The 19,620-nt window shown below is 34.2% G+C and overlaps 6 protein-coding genes across 15 annotated transcripts; 3 read left to right on the top strand and 3 right to left on the bottom strand.

The window, feature by feature from the left end:
* The first annotated feature begins 41 nt into the window (after positions 1-41).
* On the top strand, positions 42-8,531 carry Agpat1 (1-Acylglycerol-3-phosphate O-acyltransferase 1). Of its 4 annotated transcripts, XM_067360042.1 has the most exons (7): positions 42-148; positions 266-482; positions 773-906; positions 1,688-2,333; positions 4,023-4,338; positions 4,398-4,563; positions 4,900-8,531. In XM_067360042.1, the coding sequence occupies exons 4-7, from the start codon at positions 2,149-2,151 to the stop codon at positions 5,046-5,048; spliced, it is 816 nt and encodes a 271-aa protein (XP_067216143.1). In that variant the 5' UTR covers positions 42-148; positions 266-482; positions 773-906; positions 1,688-2,148; the 3' UTR covers positions 5,049-8,531. The 4 variants fall into 4 exon arrangements, with proteins under 4 accessions (XP_067216143.1, XP_012228564.1, XP_012228565.1 ...); XM_012373141.2 differs by lacking the exon at positions 773-906; XM_012373142.2 differs by having other exon boundaries at positions 116-482.
* On the bottom strand, positions 8,522-10,275 carry LOC105675760 (calcyclin-binding protein). Its single transcript, XM_012373143.2, has 2 exons — positions 10,013-10,275; positions 8,522-9,681 (listed from the first exon to the last, which is right to left on the bottom strand). The coding sequence occupies exons 1-2, from the start codon at positions 10,043-10,045 to the stop codon at positions 9,019-9,021; spliced, it is 696 nt and encodes a 231-aa protein (XP_012228566.1). The 5' UTR covers positions 10,046-10,275; the 3' UTR covers positions 8,522-9,018.
* A 319-nt stretch (positions 10,276-10,594) lies between these two features.
* Positions 10,595-14,069, bottom strand: LOC105675816 (ATP-binding cassette sub-family F member 1). Its single transcript, XM_012373245.2, has 5 exons — positions 13,470-14,069; positions 12,932-13,157; positions 11,980-12,625; positions 11,648-11,826; positions 10,595-11,500 (listed from the first exon to the last, which is right to left on the bottom strand). Exons 1-5 carry the CDS (start codon positions 13,883-13,885, stop codon positions 11,006-11,008), a joined length of 1,962 nt encoding a protein of 653 aa, XP_012228668.1. The 5' UTR covers positions 13,886-14,069; the 3' UTR covers positions 10,595-11,005.
* A 329-nt stretch (positions 14,070-14,398) lies between these two features.
* Positions 14,399-17,704, top strand: LOC136996916 (uncharacterized). Of its 6 annotated transcripts, none has more exons than XM_067359439.1 (5): positions 14,401-14,549; positions 14,836-15,185; positions 15,259-15,366; positions 15,466-15,699; positions 16,301-17,704. In XM_067359439.1, the coding sequence occupies exons 2-4, from the start codon at positions 14,839-14,841 to the stop codon at positions 15,695-15,697; spliced, it is 687 nt and encodes a 228-aa protein (XP_067215540.1). In that variant the 5' UTR covers positions 14,401-14,549; positions 14,836-14,838; the 3' UTR covers positions 15,698-15,699; positions 16,301-17,704. The 6 variants fall into 6 exon arrangements, with proteins under 6 accessions (XP_067215545.1, XP_067215540.1, XP_067215541.1 ...); XM_067359440.1 differs by having other exon boundaries at positions 16,236-17,704; XM_067359444.1 differs by lacking the exon at positions 16,301-17,704 and having other exon boundaries at positions 14,399-14,522; positions 15,466-15,749.
* On the bottom strand, positions 15,757-18,009 carry LOC105675804 (sodium channel protein Nach-like). The gene is made up of 6 exons (XM_067359446.1): positions 17,742-18,009; positions 17,335-17,550; positions 16,959-17,255; positions 16,298-16,867; positions 16,011-16,120; positions 15,757-15,941 (listed from the first exon to the last, which is right to left on the bottom strand). The coding sequence occupies exons 1-6, from the start codon at positions 17,870-17,872 to the stop codon at positions 15,793-15,795; spliced, it is 1,473 nt and encodes a 490-aa protein (XP_067215547.1). The 5' UTR covers positions 17,873-18,009; the 3' UTR covers positions 15,757-15,792.
* A 196-nt stretch (positions 18,010-18,205) lies between these two features.
* Positions 18,206-19,422, top strand: LOC105675803 (small ribosomal subunit protein eS10). Of its 2 annotated transcripts, none has more exons than XM_012373225.2 (3): positions 18,206-18,320; positions 18,794-18,938; positions 19,046-19,422. In XM_012373225.2, the coding sequence occupies exons 2-3, from the start codon at positions 18,795-18,797 to the stop codon at positions 19,379-19,381; spliced, it is 480 nt and encodes a 159-aa protein (XP_012228648.1). In that variant the 5' UTR covers positions 18,206-18,320; position 18,794; the 3' UTR covers positions 19,382-19,422. The 2 variants fall into 2 exon arrangements, with proteins under 2 accessions (XP_012228648.1, XP_012228649.1); XM_012373226.2 differs by having other exon boundaries at positions 18,265-18,387.
* Positions 19,423-19,620: the final 198 nt, after the last annotated feature.

Here is a 19,620-nt window from a genome sequence, read left to right as displayed (position 1 = left end):
CGCCACCGTCGCCACACACGTTATGCGCTATATATGTTAGTTTATGTTTACAAATCAGAAATGGAAGTAGGAGAAAAAGAATGTGAACTGTACTGACAAGTCCTAAAGAAAACTGCTATGAAAAAACGAGAATAATAGGACGTCTGTGGTATAAAATGTTACACATTTCACAATTCTTTTTAAATAGATATTGAAGAGCATTCGACGATTTCATTGTTTTAATTCGATTTCGAACAAAGAAATAAACAAAATCGTCACATTGCAGGAACCATTAGTATATCTCGGCGACGAGAATAAATATTGACATTAATCCAGTTAGAGATGTGACGGTGGTGAGGATTCACGATGTCCTTAGCAATTTCGCCGACAGCATTTATAATCGGAGGAAATGGAAACCGATATCTATCAAAATGCATTTCCCGCGTACACGATAGACCGTCGACGCTGTGGTTATCATCGTCAAAAACTTGAGCTTTAAAACGGTAAACAAATTATATTTCTGACTAATTTTTGAGCTCAAATAAATATGAGCGATATCTCATAATCTGTAACTGATCTCTGTCTAAACTCTATAATACTCAAGTTAATTTAAAAAAATAATAATAATTGGCATATAAAAATTGATGTATAAGAATAAGTCAAAAAGTAAAAAAATATTTAAAAAACAAACAATTTATAAAAATTCTTTTACTTTTTTACTTTTTCTCATGTATTTAATAACTTATTGATGTTTATTTTATATTACGCTTATTTTTATCTATTTTGGTTTTAGAGTACTTGGATTATCACAGAGAGATATTTTCGTAACATTTTTATGTTATCATGTCTTGATTTAAAATTTTTGAGAGAAAGAGAAAGAAGGAAGGAAAGAAATATCAAAAGTTTATCGAAAATTTTGAAAAAAATGTATGTATATATGTTTTCACCTGTGATCGTTTTTAACCAACCTCCAGGTGTACCTGTAACAATTTTACAAATATTTGTACAACGAGAACAATCAATACTTCTCATACCTTATCTGATTGAAGTGCGACTGCCCCGAAATACCACGAATTTCGACGATCGATATTTGTGTATATACGACAGTTAAGATAAGATTAGAAAAAAGTGATTTCTTAGGAGTGATTAACATTTAAAAATTACATGAATAAAAAGAAACAAAAAATTCCAATAAAATGTAGAATAAAGTCATTATTTAAAAGAAAACAGATTTAATGCTTAGATACGTAAAAACGAGACTTTGCAAGATATTTATCACTTTTACTTAATAAAAAGAATATCTTTAAGAGGCTATAGAATACTATATTTATAATACTATATTTATTTTTAGAATATTATATTTATTTTATTTCATTTTCGATCAAATTTATTCCTTTTTTTTCTAAGATAATCTTTTCGATTATATCCAATTTAAATGTATCGGAAATTTTATATATATTTCCACTAATTTTTAAATCTTTACTAGAAAGCCGTTTAGTGGCTTTATTAGGAATACATTTAATATTCTTATTTGTTTTATTGGTATCAGTTTTACTATTAACAAATAATTTTGCGTGCATTTTTAATTATTTTACAAGTAACAAACTCAATAATGTTTTATGGATATTAATTCTTGTAAAAAGATGTTCCATCTTGTTACCAAAAATAGAATTAACACAAATAATATATATAAATATATTTGTTTCAGCTACATTTTCTGGGCTTTTTGTTCCTGCGTTTAAAGTTTCAACGCATACTTATTTACGGCTACAAAAAAGTGCAAAAAATGAATACCGAAACGACACGCAGATCCAAAGTCTCACGCGCCCAAGCATCGGCCGGGGATTGTCTAGAAGGGGTAGGACACCGAGGGTATATTAAATAGCAGCACTGCCGCCTGCTGCCGGACTGGCAGTATCCGCCTGCGCAACAGCGCGTAGCGTCTCGTAACTCGAGTGTTGAGCTCGGGAACCCACCGGTGGCATCGTGTCAATCGAAGCCCCGCCAAGTCGGGCGAGGGAGCGACCGCTCGAGTAAAAATTATCTCTCGTTGCGGAAGCGCAGCCTGTCCGTTGCGTCGAGGGAGAGGAAGGGAGCGAGGGAAGTGCGAAAGAAAGTGCGGTAAAATTCGTTTCGCGAAAAATCACGTCAGTTCTTCGCCCGCCGAAGATGGCCCCGACGTGCTTCGAGGTGATCCTCATCGGCTTCATCCTCGTGCTGCCGTTTCTCTACGAGACCAATCGCACCTTCCGTTATTATTTCAAGTTCCTCATCTACTACGGCTTCGTCATGCTGAACGCGACACTGCTCTTGCCCGTCATCTTTCTGCGGCGCTTCAACGTCAAGAATTTTCTGTTAGTAGTCGCATAAGTCGATCGATATTGTTACGTGTTTGCTTGCTCGCACGTTCGCGCGCTCGTCCGCTGCGTCGTCCCGGCTGTCTCTCGCCGAGGATTCTCTCCGCGTTCGCTCAGCCTGGCCGCTCGTTCTGACAGCTTTGGCAGGCGTCACCACAGAATCGCCGGTATGGCCACGGGAATTTATTGACCGGGGCTCACTGGTTATTTAGTAGGTGGCCGTGATGCTGGTGGGTGATGACGGTGATGGTGGTACCGGCGGTATTTGTGGTGGTTGGTTGCGAACGCGACGGTGTCGAGTGGAGGCGGAGAGAATTTAAATTTCCTCTGCCACGGAGCTGTCGTATGAGAAAATGAGTCGCTTCCTATAATAATAGCTGTTCCGTCAAATAAATTAATAAATATTGCAATAACATTCACGCTATATTAGCGTTCGTTGCAAACGAAGCACCAAACATAAAAAGTCGCGTGGGAGTAATTAATGAGGGACGGTTGATTGGAGACCTTTGCGGTACTTCGATGCGGTATTTTCCTCTTGCTATTGAACAGTTTTGTTTTTATTAATATGCCATATACCTGAATGTTTTGAATGTTGAATGATACTTGAACATTCGAAAAATCGATAACAGCACCACTTTTTATTTTATTATATATATATTTATTTATTTATATTTTATTTTTATCAATATGCTATATATCCGGATATTTTAAATGATACTTGAGCATTCGAGAAATCGATAGCAGCACTACTTTTTATTTTATTATATATATATAATATCGAAACATCACAAGAATTTTAAATTATATATGAATTATTTTATCTAATTGTATATACAATTTATAATTTTTGCAATATAACTTTTGCAAATAAACTTATTCATGCATCGATATTCTGTATTTAAATCGAAACAGATATATTCAAAATAGGTGTAATAAGTCATCATTTTACTACGTTCATTAAAAAAAGTTTCAAGGAGTTTTAACTTACTTTAACGAGGACGTAGAAATGTAAAAAAATATTTACATAATATGAATTTCTGAAAGATTTTAAAACTTTTGTTAATGAACGTAGTAAAATGACGACTTATTACACCTATTTTAAATATATCTGTTTCGATTTAAATACAGAATATCGATGCATGAATAAGTTTATTTCCAAAAATTGAAAGACTGATTAGTCATTAATTTTTCTTTTTAAATCGTCTAAATAATTTTTCATCAAAATATTCTTTCAACTCTCATCATCCCTCTCTTTAAATCATCAACCATTATGTTAAATAGAATTTTGTATCTTTCCACTATTTATTTTCATTTATAAATCATTTATTTCAATTTATTTGTACCTATATTATCTTATTTCATATGTTTTTCGATTTTTAAACAGGAATTATATATTATTGCAATTCTTTCGCAAAAAATATATTTTTGTAACATATAATTACATAAAGATAACATTAACACCAAGGAATTATTCGTAGAGAATAATCTCCTTATTTACATTAAGATTTTCTACGTGAACCTTTTTATATTAAAATTGTATTTTACACAAGATAAAATAAGTATAATTTTCAATGAGGGAATCGAAATATGAATGAGACATTTATACATATTTATTTTTGTATATAAAATTCAAAATAGAAAAACCTAGTTCCTGCCAATTATACTCACGAAAATTATGTTTTACAGGCTAGCATCTTCGTTGTGCCATCATGTCAGTCCTTTGCTAGGACTGCGCTGGGAGTTACGAGGAAGGGAGCATCTGGAGAGGGACAGGGCTTGTATAATTGTAGCGAATCATCAGAGCTCGCTAGATATACTAGGAATGTTTGAGTTGTGGCCGGTGATGGATAAGTGTACCGTTGTGGCTAAGAAGGAGATTTTCTACGCGTGGCCGGTAGGTCTTGCCGCATGGCTCTGCGGCTTGATCTTTATTGATAGAATGAATTCCCAGAGCGCAAGATCCGTGATCAACGACGCCACGCAAGAAATTAAGACGAATAAGGTAAAATTTCGCGCGAGAATCGCGTCGATCTGCTATTTGTAATTAATGCTTCTTCGCAGATCAAGTTATGGATATTTCCCGAAGGCACCAGGCACAACACTGGCGAGATACATCCGTTCAAAAAGGGCGCTTTCCATGTCGCAATCAGATCGCAGTTACCTATACTACCCGTCGTATTCTCCTCCTATTATTTTCTCTCCGCAGAAGAGAAGAGGTTTGATTCCGGTAAGTAGCTGCGAGGCTAATTGCAGAAGAAGGAAGGTCAGAGTATATTTTAAATAATAAAGTTTCAAGAATCTAAATTAATGACTTCAATTTCCAGCTAATATATACTCCGAGATTTTTATGAAAATTTTATCTTATCATTAACTTTGTGACAAGAAACAAATTATTTGGATAATAATGTAAAAAAAAATTAATTTTTTATTAGAAATTAAAGTTAATAAATTAGATTAATTTTTCATTAAAAGCGAAAAGACAACTTGTAGTAATAATTTTTTTAATTATTTAAAACTTGCATCTTGAAAACTACCGGATGCAATTTAATTGATTCAATTGAAGGACGCATTCTCGTGACAACGTTGCCGCCTATCTCCACCGAGGGACTCAGCACGAAAGACGTAGAGGAGTTGATGCAGAAGACGCGAAGCGCCATGAGCGAGGTGTTGCAGGCGACGAATAGTGAGATTCAGCTATCTCTCGCCCGATAAGCCATACGCCGACTGATCACTGTCCGATCAAACTATAACGATCTCGTCTTATGGGGACAAGCCAGTAAACTAATATTCTTCTACAGGAATATTAATGACTAAGTCTACGCGCAGGAACCAAAGACTAAGCGTACGCTCAACTTATGTTCTGTTACGATATTATTGTAATTCGTATCTCGCCACTCTTTATCTTCGTGAAAGATGAATAGCGTCAGATTTTATAGATATATGTTTACAGTCTTTTCTTGTTTTTTAGCTTATTAATTTATTTGTAGCTGCGCAGATCGCGCGCGGTAATCTAGATAATTCTTCGGTTCTTTCCTTGATGATTAATTGATCTTTAATCTTTATTGTTGGTATGCAAAATGCCATTTGTGATATGTTGAAGTTTCTCCATGAACGATATATACATACTGTATGGAGCAAGAGATTGTTTCACTTGAAAACTAAAGGAAAAAAAATGTGGTAAAAATAAGCATGAAGTCAGACAGAAGAATTATAAATATCGCTCTTAATTAGATACAATTTTGAGAAACAACGTATTGTAAAGTATACAGCACTCTTTACTGTAGAAACGAATAGTTGGGGGAAAAGGGAGGAACTTTCAATATATACATTATGATTTTTTGTAGAGCCATGAACTGTACATATGATTCGTTAGAACGCATTTTATAAATTGTGGGAACATATATTGTTAGCGTTTATACTTAACGCATTGTACTAAATTACATTAGATATATTTTGCTATGTATAAGGTACGCTTGTACATTCCCACTCGTCTGTTTGATGCTTCCACTTATTTCTACACGGTTGTATCCGTAAAAGATTGAGATTGCGCATTAGCTTGGTGATTAAAAGAAGATTAACAGAGTGCACTTTAATTTCAAGTATCTAGAACAAAAAGGAGAAGAAGATGAGAAGTTTCGATTTTTACATATTATCTTCAAACTATTCTCCCTAAATGTATATTTCCTCGTGAAACCAACAGTTGCATCACTCTGATATTCGCTCATGGAATTATAATTGAGGTGATAAAGAAAATAATGCGATAACCGGAAAGGTAAATGCGTTTTAATCTTATCGTGCTGCAGTGTACATACATTTCTACTTATTGTTAGTTATAATTGCGATATTGCGAAAGAGTGGTGACTGTCAGTCCTTTAGACATTGACACTCAATTCGCCGGCATTCCACGAATGTCTGTTCGATTGCGCAATACGTTTCTATTCTCTACGTAACCGGGACGGAATGCGTCCCGTGTAAAGTCAATGCTTTGTTTCGCATTAATCCTCAGATGGGAAACTGTGTTCAGTTTAGCGTAGCTTACACGATGCCTTTTCGCTAAGTAATTTCTCGCAGCCTGCGAAGTTGAAATATTTTAACTTAATTAGTTGCGCGCGAACTGACGAAATAGAAAGCAAATTAGTTGTTTGCACAAAAAAAGGCATTGTGCAAGCCGCGCTTTTATTTTGCTTCCGGAATCGCTATGATGTATATGTACTGTCAAAGATATTCGTTATATATTCGCTGACACATATTTCGTTTTCCGATATTATACAAGAAAAGACGCGTTTGATATAGAATTCTAAACATTTCAAACGGTTTATGCTAATAATAATTAACGATCACTTAATTATCGGCATGACTACTATATCGCAGTCATATTTATATTGTACATCAAGTATCAAGTTTCTTGTAGGCTACAACGCTCACATGATAGTTGTAACACTATTCAAACAATAGCATGATAGGAGTTGCGTCTGTTTAGCCAGGTGGGAGTGAGTAATCTATCGCATTGACTTTTTATAGCTTCCTGTAACTTTAAATCGAATTGTTCGGATGGAGGACCTAAATGTATCATACAAGTACAGACGCTTCACAATATATCGGTTTTCTATAATTGTTCCGATGTTCTGCGACACGATCGATTTAATTGTAAACTGCGTAACTTCGAAACATCACATGTACGAGCGGTTTATTCGAAGAAGAAAAAAAATGATATAAATTTTATTTTAGATTGTGTTAAAAGTGTGCTGTTTGTGCGTTATCTATTAATTAGATTTTCCGGCTCGCATTTGCATTTGCACGTGTAGCGTCAAATGTAATCATGCGTGACCTTCGCATTAGATAACCGATGATTATTTTTAGTGCTAAACTTGTGATGCGAATATTGCATCTCGAAATTCAACTTATATCACTTTGAGAATGAACGGCTCACACAACGAGACATGTATCTTTTAAGTGCCATTTTTAGACTTTATAAGGTACACTTCTCTCTCGTTGCAGCTGCTGCAATTATTTATTACTGTATTACGAGACGTTGTTACTGTATACTTTAACGTGATGATTGAACTCTGGAATCGCGCGGATATTTTTATATCATGACCAAAAAATGAATCGAGAGTCTGATATACAGCCATAGCGGAAATATTTCATCTTGTTTATCAGATATTTCTTTCCTTATTGTTAGTTGAAAGAGGGACGTTTCGATAATAAATGATATTCATACACGAAAGAATCGCGGTATTAACTCCCGGTAGACGGTAACGTAGTTGATTTTGAGAGCGCTATTTGAAATTTCTAAAAACCCATGTTTTTCGATCACACTAGATACAATCGTGTAAACCATTCGAAATACCTATCGCGTTAGTATTATCTTCCTAAATGAATGAAAAACGCACAATTTTCAACCGAACGTATTTACGCGTTAACGATGCGTTTAATATACGATTTCTAGCGTAATCGAATTTCGTGCATGAATAACTAGAAATTTGGAGTAAGGTTTTTGCGACTCGAAGATCTAAAGGACCTTTTTTTTCTCGAATTTACAAATATTATCAACGTCTAGCCACCTTCTCGAAAATAGCGTAAGTTTCATTATCAGTGTATCAGCACCCGTCACTTTTTTGATTATGTAGATAATTTATTGCAAATGCGCAAATAGTATCTGTGATTCGTCGAAAATCACAGAAATATCTTTAAACGATATTTTATTTAAAGAGAACGTCATCCATTATGGATTTATCATTTCAGTGCCAATTTACGAAAAGCCTCATAGGCGATAGCTAATATAATCAGTGCATCATTCCATTTTTATTTTAATAGACGGAATTGTAGATTTGACTTTTCTCGAATGCAGCGTGCATACATTGATCAATCATTCTACGAGAGATGTTATGTATAAAGTTAGCGGAGCTTATTCCAAAGATTTATGTACTTGGGCTGTGTATTTCGTCATGATATAATATCAATTGATCACTATAATAGATCGAAGCGAGCGTTTATCGACGTCGCAAGTGGAATTCAACGAGTTTGTTATATCTATGTCACGCAAATTCTTTATTTGTCCTGCGAAGCAAAATTCACAAGTGATCGAGTTTATCGAAAATGTTTTGTACATTGTCTTGACTATAATTGCAATGTAAAAAATTAAGAGATGGTTTACAGAGTGCAAGAATAATAAAGATACCTGATTTTAGTTAAGCATGGCTCTTTTATTGATCTCTCATGTGACACAAATATACAGAAAAAAACCGCAAAAATGAAAATGTTTACAATGTGTACAATTCTTTTGCACAAATCTTTTCTAGTTATTTATCAATGATGTGAGCTACTATTAAACGCATGTATCACATTTTTAAATAAGGTTTCAACATAAAAGAAAACATTTTTCTAGCAATCAATATATATGTCCATGCAAACTATATACTGATTTCTATATTTTCTTTAATTTCACAACTAGATAAATAGAGATAAGTGTAAGAGAAAGCATATTAGAACTAAAAATTTGTAGTTGCTTTAATTCTATTTGCACAATTTCTTCGCTATGCAAAAAAAAAAATTAATCAGACTTACACTTTTTACACGTTACTCTAAAATTTGTTTAAATTATAAAATACAAAAAAAAATAAGATATTATTCAGATTACATTGGTTGTTTAATATTGATTACATCTAGATCAATACTGAAATTACAATTCCATTGTACCATTCCTCTGTTTCTCCTGGCTTTCCGTCCATGCCTTCGCTATCGTCTTCTTTATTTCGTCGTCGCCGTCCTGATACATCTTCTTCATAAGGTTTATCAGACCAGAGCTGGGATCATTGTCCTCGCCCAAATCTGGCACCGTTGGCGCCTTCGCCTCCTTGATCATCTTCTCCACTAATGTAACATGCGACCAGTCCTTGGCAACCTTCTTGAGAAGTGACACGATAATCATATCGGTCTTTACCTTGTAGTTACTTTTCTCGACGTTGATTTCTGCGCATAAATTGTTGATCGACAAACGATAATTTTTATTATCCAGACCGAGTACTCGCAAATCCAAAGACTTGTCTGTAAAATTGCATATGACGGCTTCTTTGGGCAACTGCTGAACATCCTTCAATGTTATGTAGATCTTCACTATTGTGCGTGTCTGATCCCATCCATAGTTGTTCAATTTTACTTCATAACACTTTTGAGTGTTGTTGAGTGATGCGGTTGTCGAATTGACAGATGCTTTTTTGATCTCTTCGAGTAATTTTGCTTCTTCTGTCTGTAACCTCCTGGTTTCCAACGACAGCACATCTTTGATTCGTTGTCTATGGGCTTGTTTAAGTAAACTGTTGAGCTCTTTAATATCTAATTTGATCTGAAAAAAATTAGTAAAATTACAAATTATAAAATATTGTTTAGCAAATAAATATTAATAAATAATAAACTCATCAAAGTGTATTTACAAATTAAGAACATTTTTTAATATAAATTGTACATATAAAAAACTCAGAGTTAAAGACATTAATTCAGCGTTACATTATTTAAAATTTTATGATCTCAAAAATTGTGATGCAGACTGTGTGTTTGAACTCTATATACTTCATTTCTCATTCTTTCACTTTGAAAACAAACATCCATTATCTCGTTTTACTTGCATAAGGTGTAGAAAAGTGTAATTGAAATCTGACAATAACAATAATACTTACTTCAGCAAGCTTTGTCTCTGAATTTGGATTCATTGCTGGTTTTAAATCTCGTTAATGAGTTTCACAGAAATCACACAATGCCGAAGGTTTTGTACAAACTGAGACACAACGGGATCAAAGAGATCGCAGGGAATATATAAGCTCTCACAGATCTTCCAGAATTTTCACCGTAGGTTATGGGAAATTCAACGGTGCGATATTGCAAGTTGCAATCTGTGTGGCCAGATTGCGACGCAAGAAACAAGTAGCATGAATGGAGGGGGTACCACATATGCGCAAGCCACATACATACATGTGAACTCCGCGCTTAGGCTAGCATATATATACGTATAATATATTATACATAATATGTATAATATATATAAGGATATCTCATAAAAAAGCATGTTTAGAACGTTCTAAAGACGTGTCTTTGATATTGAGAAGTTTAATTTAAATTAAAAAGAGGGAATATGTATATATATATATATATATATATATATATATATATATATATATATTTTTTTTTTTATATAAATAAAAAAATTAGTAAAAATATTCTAAATAGAAATAAGGATAATTTTAGGGATAGAAAAACAGTAATTGAACGCAACTATAAAACTGTGTTTATTTAAAATCTTGAACATCCTTCTACTGATGCATTAATAAAATAAAAATTCATTAATTTACATATCTCAATCTAAAATACTTTGCCAAGTCTATAAGGTTTCTATCAGAAGACAAGAATTAACGCAATTAAACGTCATTAACATTAATTATCAATATCATTAACCGAGTAAATAAAGCGTGGGTTAAATCATTAAAAATGTTCATTTAAGCTCCACGTTCTCAGCGATTTATTTTTACAGTCGATCATAACGGGATATTTATAGTACAAAATTTATATGTGATAATTTTTTGAGACGGGCAAGCGTCTCTGCGAAAGGCTTTGATCGCGATTCAGTGATCGCTTTTTTATGTCACGGGCTATCGATTGCGCTAACTAATCGACAATTATTGTAAAACAGCGGCGTTTGCGGCTATGCTTGGATTGTTGATGACCTCGCCCAGACTCTCGAGCAATTCCTTCCTGTAATCGTCGAAGTCGCCGTCGATCGGGTTAATTTGCTGATTCTCAATCACATAGAGACAACATTCTGTATCTCGGATCAATCGTTCGTCGTGCGAGACGATGATTACGCCACCCTTGTATTCATTGATCGCATCAGCCAGCGCGTCGATGGACTCGATGTCCAAGTTGTTGGTCGGCTCATCCAGAATCACTACATCCGGCGCGTTCAAACAGAGCTCAGCCAGGGCTACGCGCGCCTTTTGACCGCCCGATAGATCCTTCATCTTGATAGTGTGCGCGTGAGAGCTGAGACCGAAGGTGCCCAGCTGTTTGCGCGCCTTTTCGTACGGAAGATCGAATAGACGCATCAAATATTCCGACGGAGTCTCCTCGGCGGTCAGGTGCTCGCCGGAGTGCTGGTCAAACCTTCCTATCCTCTACAAAATGTAAATTAATTAGCATGTCATGCAATAAAAATATGAAACAAAAAACTTCTTTAAATGTGAATCACTTCGTGAATTACAAATTTAAAGCTGTGAAATGACAAATTCTTTATCATTTAATACGTGCGATCTTGCACCTACCAATCGATGATTCTTCGTAAGTTCTCCCTTCAGAGGCGTTAAATCGCCCATCAATAATTTCAAGAAGGTAGATTTGCCGACGCCGTTAGGACCAACTATGGCTATTCGAGAAGCTAAATCTATACCGAAGTCTGCACCGATAAATAATGACTTCTGTCCATCATACGCGAAGGTAACATCTGAAAGATAACAATAAATTAGTATAGATAATTATTCGAAGTGTGTCACGCTTGAATTTTTCACATTACATTGATCCTCAATTATCGAATCGTTAGAAATGATAATAACATTCGACAATGATTTAGGATAAAGAAGTTTCTGTTTTTACTTACTCTGAAGACCAAGAATTGGAGGTTGAAGCGGCGGTGGATCTGGGAAGCTGAATTTCACCACGTACTCTCTCGGTTTCTGCAACAATTCCGTAGGTCCAGTCTCTTCCTCCTGCTTCTGCATTTTCGTCCTGTTCTTCTCTTGCTTCCTGGTGAGAGCCTCCTTTTGCTTCTTCTCTGCCTGCTTCTTACTCTGCCCGGCAGCTTTGAGGTCCTTCAGCCGCCTCTCTTGCTTCTCATACGCTTTTATCATTTCCTTCTTCTTCTGCTCGTACATCTTCTTAAACATACTATAATTTCCTTTATAATAGAACAATTTATGCTGATCCAGATGTATCACGTCCGTACACACGTTGTCCAAAAAGCTCTGATCGTGAGACACAATCAATAAGGTTTTTTTCCAGGCTTGCAGATAGTTATCCAACCAAATTACTGCGTTCAGATCCAAATGATTTGTAGGTTCGTCCAGCAGTAATAATGTAGGTTCCATAAATAGCGCTCTCGCGAGCGAAACACGCATTCGCCAACCACCGGAGAAATTTTTTGTTGCGCGATTCTGCATCGCACGACTGAATCCCAGACCAGCAAGGATTCTCCTAGCTCGTGGCTCTGCCGAATCCGCACCGATGGCCTTCAACTCTTCGTAAACCTAAAAATATAACATATAAATCATGTTATGTATAATTTTGATTAATAGTACAAAGTCTACTTAAAAAAAATGGAATTTAAAATAAAGAAATCTAATAAATAATAAGATATCACAATTATTATCTCATAATTATTCTCAATATTTCAATTAATGTTCATTAAAAACGCATATATTTTTTTATTATTGATAAAATTTCAAACAGAAATCGAAATGTTTGAACATACATACAAATTTTACGTTTAATGTGCTCTATCAATTATATTTTAGAAGAAAAATTCAACGTTTATAGAAATAAATAGTAATTACTTCTTGCAATCTATTCTGCACAGTAGTGTCTCCTTGTTCTGTCAGCTCTTCCAGTTTTTTACATTCCGCCTGAAGTTCTTTGCACTTCACGTCGGCACTGAGCACCACTTCTACAGCAGGAGTATCATCTGCTATAACTTCTTGCTCACAATAGAGAACATCTATGGTAGATGGAATATTAAAGGCTCTTTTGGCTATATGGCGCAGTAAGGTAGTTTTTCCATGACTGCGAATGAAATGAACATAATGTATTCTCTATAGAGAATAACTATTTTAAAAAAAATCATAATAATGTTATATTTTTTATAATTGTTATAATAATAATTTATTAATAATATACGTATGTAAATATGTAATATTGCAATAATTTATGCAACATTTAAAATCATAATTTTATAAACTTTTTAGGTAATAAAAGCAACTATTGTTTATTACAACTATTTAAACAGCCATTTTACGGTAAAACTTGTGTTTTTTTTTTCACAAAAACAAGCTGATTATATAAATAACTGACATTGCGAAATATCAAAAAACATACCCATTGGGTCCTACAAGACCATAACGTCTGCCCTGTGCTATTAGCAAACTAGCATTAGTGAAGAGCTCCTTGCCCTTGGCCGCTATGCTAAAATTCTCCACTTTGATGTCGACCGCATGGTCCAGCTGTTGATTGCCGCGTTGCTGCGTTTGGCTCTGCGAAATCGTGAAGTTTGACTCCAGTTCGCTGTGACCTTGGCCGCCAGCCTTCGTCAGCATTTCCATTGTCCGCTCATACTCCTGCTGTTTCTTCAGTTTTTTCTTTTCCTTGTGCGTGAGCTTTTTAGTCGGCGTTTCCTCGTTGATCTCCACATCCGCAATCTTCTCTGCAATCTCCTCGACGACATCGTCAGTCGCTCCATTTTCGATCGCATCATTATTCTTCGTCTTGTTTTTAGCTTTGTTTCTACTCGACATCGCTCGACAACGTCTATTCTAGCAGCTATACACTCAATTTACACGTCTAACCTAACTTAACCTATGCTGTTAACCTCACTCTTTCCACATGCACAGCACATTGGAAGCAAAGAAAGTTGAAATGAGCCGAAGAAGAAAAAGCACAGTATGAAGCAGTATGGAGCTGTCACCCGATATGTGACGTCATTTCACTTCAGGCACGAATAAAATGTTATAAAGATGAGCAACCGAGAACAAATCTTTTGTAGAACTTCTAAAGCCTGTATCAGACTATTGCAATTTGTTGCAATAAATCTCGTATGCGATCTAGTAAACTACTAAAAATGCACCATACAGCACACAGCATTTCTAATAATTCACTAGATTGCATGCGAATTACATAGCAACAAGTTGTATAGTCTGATGCTGGCTTAAATTGTATTTTTTTAAATCTGAAAGGTTTTTAAATTAAATTAATTTAACATCATATTCTTGAAATTTTACAATCTTAATTATCAAATTGGCTTGTAATACCGAATATTGTAAAAATTCTTTGATGATTGTGTTTTTATTCAATTGGTGTTTCCATCTATGTATGTTTATAGTTTTGGAAGAAAACGATACTAATATAGAATAACAAAAAAACTATCAACCAGCTGCAAGTAGTTTTTTTATTTCAAACGAAGTAATTATTATAATTTTTTATAAAAGAAAAGAATTTGTCGATTTATTGCAAGTATCTTATTTCAAATTAAGCTAAATATTATACATAGCAATACGTATGTATATTTACATTAAATGAGCAAAATTTAATTTTTTCATTAAATTTAATAAAATTTAGTATTATTATTTATTTCTATAAAAAGAATTTTACTTTATAGGATTCATAGAAAAGTAGTTATACTACAATTTTATCGTAGTCTTGTAATTTTTGAATATATAATCTTAATATACAACGTGACTTTTTGAAGGTTATGCAGAAAGTTCGGAAATTGCATCAACTTGAAAAACGAAGAGAACGAACACTGAATGTGTCTCTTCCTCACGTAATAAAAGATAAAAAGGATGTTGAAAATTTATTTGTGGGTGATTTTCGAGTGAAATTACCTCGACAGTCTAGCAGATCATGCCATGTTGTATTCCCCAATGTAGAGGAAAAAATTAAAAATTATAAGCTTGCAAAAGATAAAACAATCAATGGCAAGCGAATTATTATTCAACCACTGCATGCTGTTGTGCTAGATAAGAAAATCAGAAAGGTAAAGAAGAAGAAGAAGCTTTACATACCTGAAATCAAGCCAGATATGATAGTGACGCAAACGTAAGAGTATTATTTTTATTTTAATCAAAAATTTACAGATAGAATTATTTATATTTTATGTTTTTTTATATAGGATATTTATCTCAAATATAATGAATGGCACAAAATCACACGAATTAAAAGGTGCTCTTCCTGGATGTGTTTCTATTACTTTATTAAAATCTTATAATAAAAACTGTAGGTGAGTATAGTTTATATAATTATTTCATGAAAGATTTACTTAGCAATAAACATTAAAATTGTATCTTATATAATAATATATTCATATATTTTCATATAGAAGTGCAATTGCCAAAATGGAAAATATTCAAATAGCAGCAGAATACTTAAAAAAGAAAAGCAAATGGCCAACTTTAAATGGACATAAACTGTATTTGAAAGCAGATACAAGAACAAAGCATAAGAAAAAAACTAAAAAAACTACAGATACCTTAAATATTCATAATGAAGATAAAACAGAGGAATCCGAAGTCAGTTCAGATTGTACAGAGAATAATGATGAGAACAATTAAGAGTAAGATGTAATTAATTAAGTATAATTAAAATGCTTAATTTTGTTATTAATTATCAGTATTTAATATTTTTGCTTGACATCCAAATTGTGAAATTAATTCTTAATGAATGTCATCCATATTTTTCTCTGAGCATCTCTGCTTTGAAACTTTCTGACAAAGAAGATGCAAAAGAAATATAGAATTTCAATGATAGAAATTATACTGCATCCTAAGAATAAACCGAAAACACCGCCTAGAGACGCTGCAAAATTAACATCTAATTAATTATAACAGTCAAAATTGTATATATCTATATCGCATTGCTACTCACATAAGAGGTTTATGTTTGAAAACATTAATTTTCGCTTCTGTAACATTGCTGTTTGCCCAACAAATGTGAGATGGAGTGCAGTTACGTTTTGATATTCCAGAACCTTTTTGCTGTCAAGCAGTTCAAATTATTTTATTAAAGTCCATTTAAAATTAACTAAAGAATATGATTTCATGATCTACTTGTTTGCCCAAAGTTAAGTTCGCAAAAAAATTTTTTTTCTAGCTAAAATTTTGGATACTGTAACAGATCTACTTCTGCAACAATTTATTAATATGTTTACTTACTAGAACGGATTAGGACTGTATTGCGCTGCATTCAAGGGTGCTGCTGTGAGCGCTACTCTGTACGTTGTGCCCTCGCAGTTCGGTAAACAATTACACTGCTTATACTTCATAAGTTTGTAAGTGCTAAACAGCAGAATGCGAGCCATACACGGGATATGATTGAGATTGCACCATTGCTTGCCACGTTCAATGGGTCTCGCAGATAGAGGGTGACAGCCACAATGTTCCTGTATATAATCATCTCGGCACTTGTTGTAACAATTGTCTTGACGATTGTCCCGTCTTAAACCCGAAGAGCATCCTCTCAAATGGGAGGGCAGACCGAGTACGTCAGACGTGCTGGTTGTTCGAGTTCCGTCCAATTGCGCTATAGTCTCATGGCCAGCAGCAGAAAAAAATTCCAAGACTTTGGCTGAAGGATATGAGTTTCTTTCGTGCACCATCACCTTCACTCCGTCGCCTTGCATCAAGGATGATATGTAATCCTTCGAAGAATACGATTTCATGAGAAAAGACAAAATAAAGTGCAGACCGACTCTCCCGCTGTTGCGCTTCAGTAGCTTTGTGGATCTGAACAACAATCAATAGAATCAAATTAAGACTTCTTAATCGTTAAATCTTTAAAATTCGTCTCTTGCATTTCTGTTTTGTTTTAAATCACCTTTGCCGGTGAGAATTTTCATAATTGAAGGCGCAGCAAATGCCATAAGGAGTAAGCACTGGCTCGATCAGTTCCGAGCAGTTGACGGTTTTACCTTCAAATTGACACATCAGCAAAAAGTCGCTGCAGTTTGCATTGATATTCTCGAAAAGATCCACCAATGAAAGCTGGTTTGCCGAGAGAATCTGTTGTAGTTTGTCTATTTCATCAGGAAAAGAATTTGTAGAGTAGACTGCCTCCCGTAAGTACTTGATGGATTCCTCGAAGTCAGCACGCGTCAGCCCTCGCGGCATGAATCTAAAATAGCTTCGTTTCTTATACATCAGTATAAAGTATTGATGCACTAAGCAGAATAGTTATTGAGTTGCAAATTTACATTCGTTTCTGTGATGTCAAGAAAGGATTCATCTTGTGTGCCATTGCGATACCGCCGTGGCACAGAGTTAACGCAGGTAGCTCCAGCATGGATGTCGAATATTGAGTAGTAATTACAAAAGTATTTATACTACCGATCTGATGTCTGTAGTATAATAAACAAGTCAACCGTCCAGCAGCAAAGAAGGACAATAGTAGAATAATCATCCAGATAAATCTGATGAGAATAAATAAATATTTAATATCATTAATTGACACTGAGAATAATTATTTATAAAAATAATTTTCTAAATATTTTGTATAAAGTGGTGCATTTACCACTTTTACGATTTCACTGGCAATATTGTTGGTAATAATAAATTGTATGAGAAAAATGGTTTTGATTAATAATTATGAAATATACAACACCTCTCTAATTTTGTTTTTGCTAAAATCATATACTTAAGTCCACCTATCGTTGACTCCAACAAGAATTCTTTGTAAACTTCTACGAATATTTGCATTGTATTTTTTATAATTCTGAGAAACGTGCTTCCCATTTTTGCAAGAATTTTACCCACGTATCGCAATCTACGAATTTATGTAAAACGCAAGACGCAAAAGCTGGCCAAAAACTGGAAATGAATCAATAAAGATACTCTCGGTCTTGAGTTTAGAACACGCAATTTGCGAATATTTGTATTATTAATAAAGTCATATCCGAGTTGTCACATCAATAAACGATACAATGTCACGCAACGATTTAAATAATCGTTATAAATAAATTTCAGCAGCGTAAAATACGAAGTATATTATCTTTTCTCTATTCTGAATCTAAATAAAATATTTAATTAGAATTTATATGTGTATATAAGTATGTACACACGACACAGTATATAAATTTAATTCGAGCGCCAACTCCCCACTTTTCATCACATGACCAGATTCGATGCGCCACTTCCTCTTTTTCGATAAATGTCGGCAGTAGACGCACGTTGAAATCATCAGGTATATCGAGCTTCGAGTAAATCCATTTCAATCCTATTTATTTCTGAAAACTACGAATAAACGAAAGGTTCATCAAAATTCTCAATCTTCTCAGTACCAACCATGTTTCATTATTAATTTTGATATTACATATCGTTCTTGCGAATACACTACACAATTCTGTCATATTTCTCCAACAACAATCTTTACTTTATTAATTACTTTCTGTAATTCATAATTACAACTCTGGATAACGTAAGAGAACCTCGAAGATACATAGCAGATTTATAATACAATATTTGTGCAATATCTATATATTTTATTATTGTGACACATAACCTAAAAGTAAAGTGAAATGCTATCACATCAAGAGAAAAAATAGGAAAAATTATTTATTAAATCTATAATTTTTTGCTTATTAATGGAGTTACTTAATGGAGTACCTTAAGTTAATATGAATTAGATTATATTTTTACTGCTTTTTTTATTCACAGGATGTTGATGCCAAAAAAGAATCGTGTGGCTATCTATGAGTACCTCTTCAAGGAGGGAGTCATGGTGGCAAAGAAGGACTACCATGCACCAAAACATCCTGAATTAGAGAATATTCCCAATCTTCAGGTTATTAAGGCTATGCAGGTAATAATTTTTATTTTTTTTTTCTGAAATTTACCCAAGACAAAATTTTATTACACTGTGAGCTATGTAAGTTTTTCATCATTTACATATTTATTTATTTATTTTAGTCTTTAAAATCTAGAGGATATGTGAAAGAACAATTTGCCTGGAGGCACTTTTATTGGTATCTCACAAATGATGGTATTGAATACTTGCGAGGATATTTACATCTGCCGCCTGAAATAGTACCTTCCACCCTGAAGAAACAGCCAAGATCGGAGACTACAAGACCGAGGCCTGCAGCGACTAGGAGTGAAGGCTCCAGACCGACTGAAGATCGTGCTGGATACAGACGAGGTCCAGCTGGTCCTCCAGGTGCTGGTGACAAAAAAGCCGATGTTGGCGCTGGTACCGGCGATCTTGAATTCCGCGGTGGTTTCGGTCGTGGAAAAGCTTTACAATAATTTTTTTTTAATGTAAAATAAAAATAAACTCCCTAAAAATATGTAACGTTTTGTTGTTTTGTTGATACCTAATTCGAGTAATATCTTATTTAAATGTATTCTCTTTATATGTGTTAAATAGTACAGGAGAGAAACCAAAGTTGCTAAGTTTCTTCATTGGTTTATTTTTTAATGTATTATGAAACTTTTTTAAACTACATCATCTTTTACAAATTTTATTCTTCTACTTTACATAATAT

The sequence above is a fragment of the Linepithema humile genome, chromosome 7, assembly GCF_040581485.1.
Source record: "Linepithema humile isolate Giens D197 chromosome 7, Lhum_UNIL_v1.0, whole genome shotgun sequence".
In the NCBI taxonomy this organism is placed as follows: domain Eukaryota; kingdom Metazoa; phylum Arthropoda; class Insecta; order Hymenoptera; family Formicidae; genus Linepithema; species Linepithema humile.
Note: the sequence above shows the minus strand (reverse complement) of the source record. Positions and strands in the feature narration are given on the sequence as shown.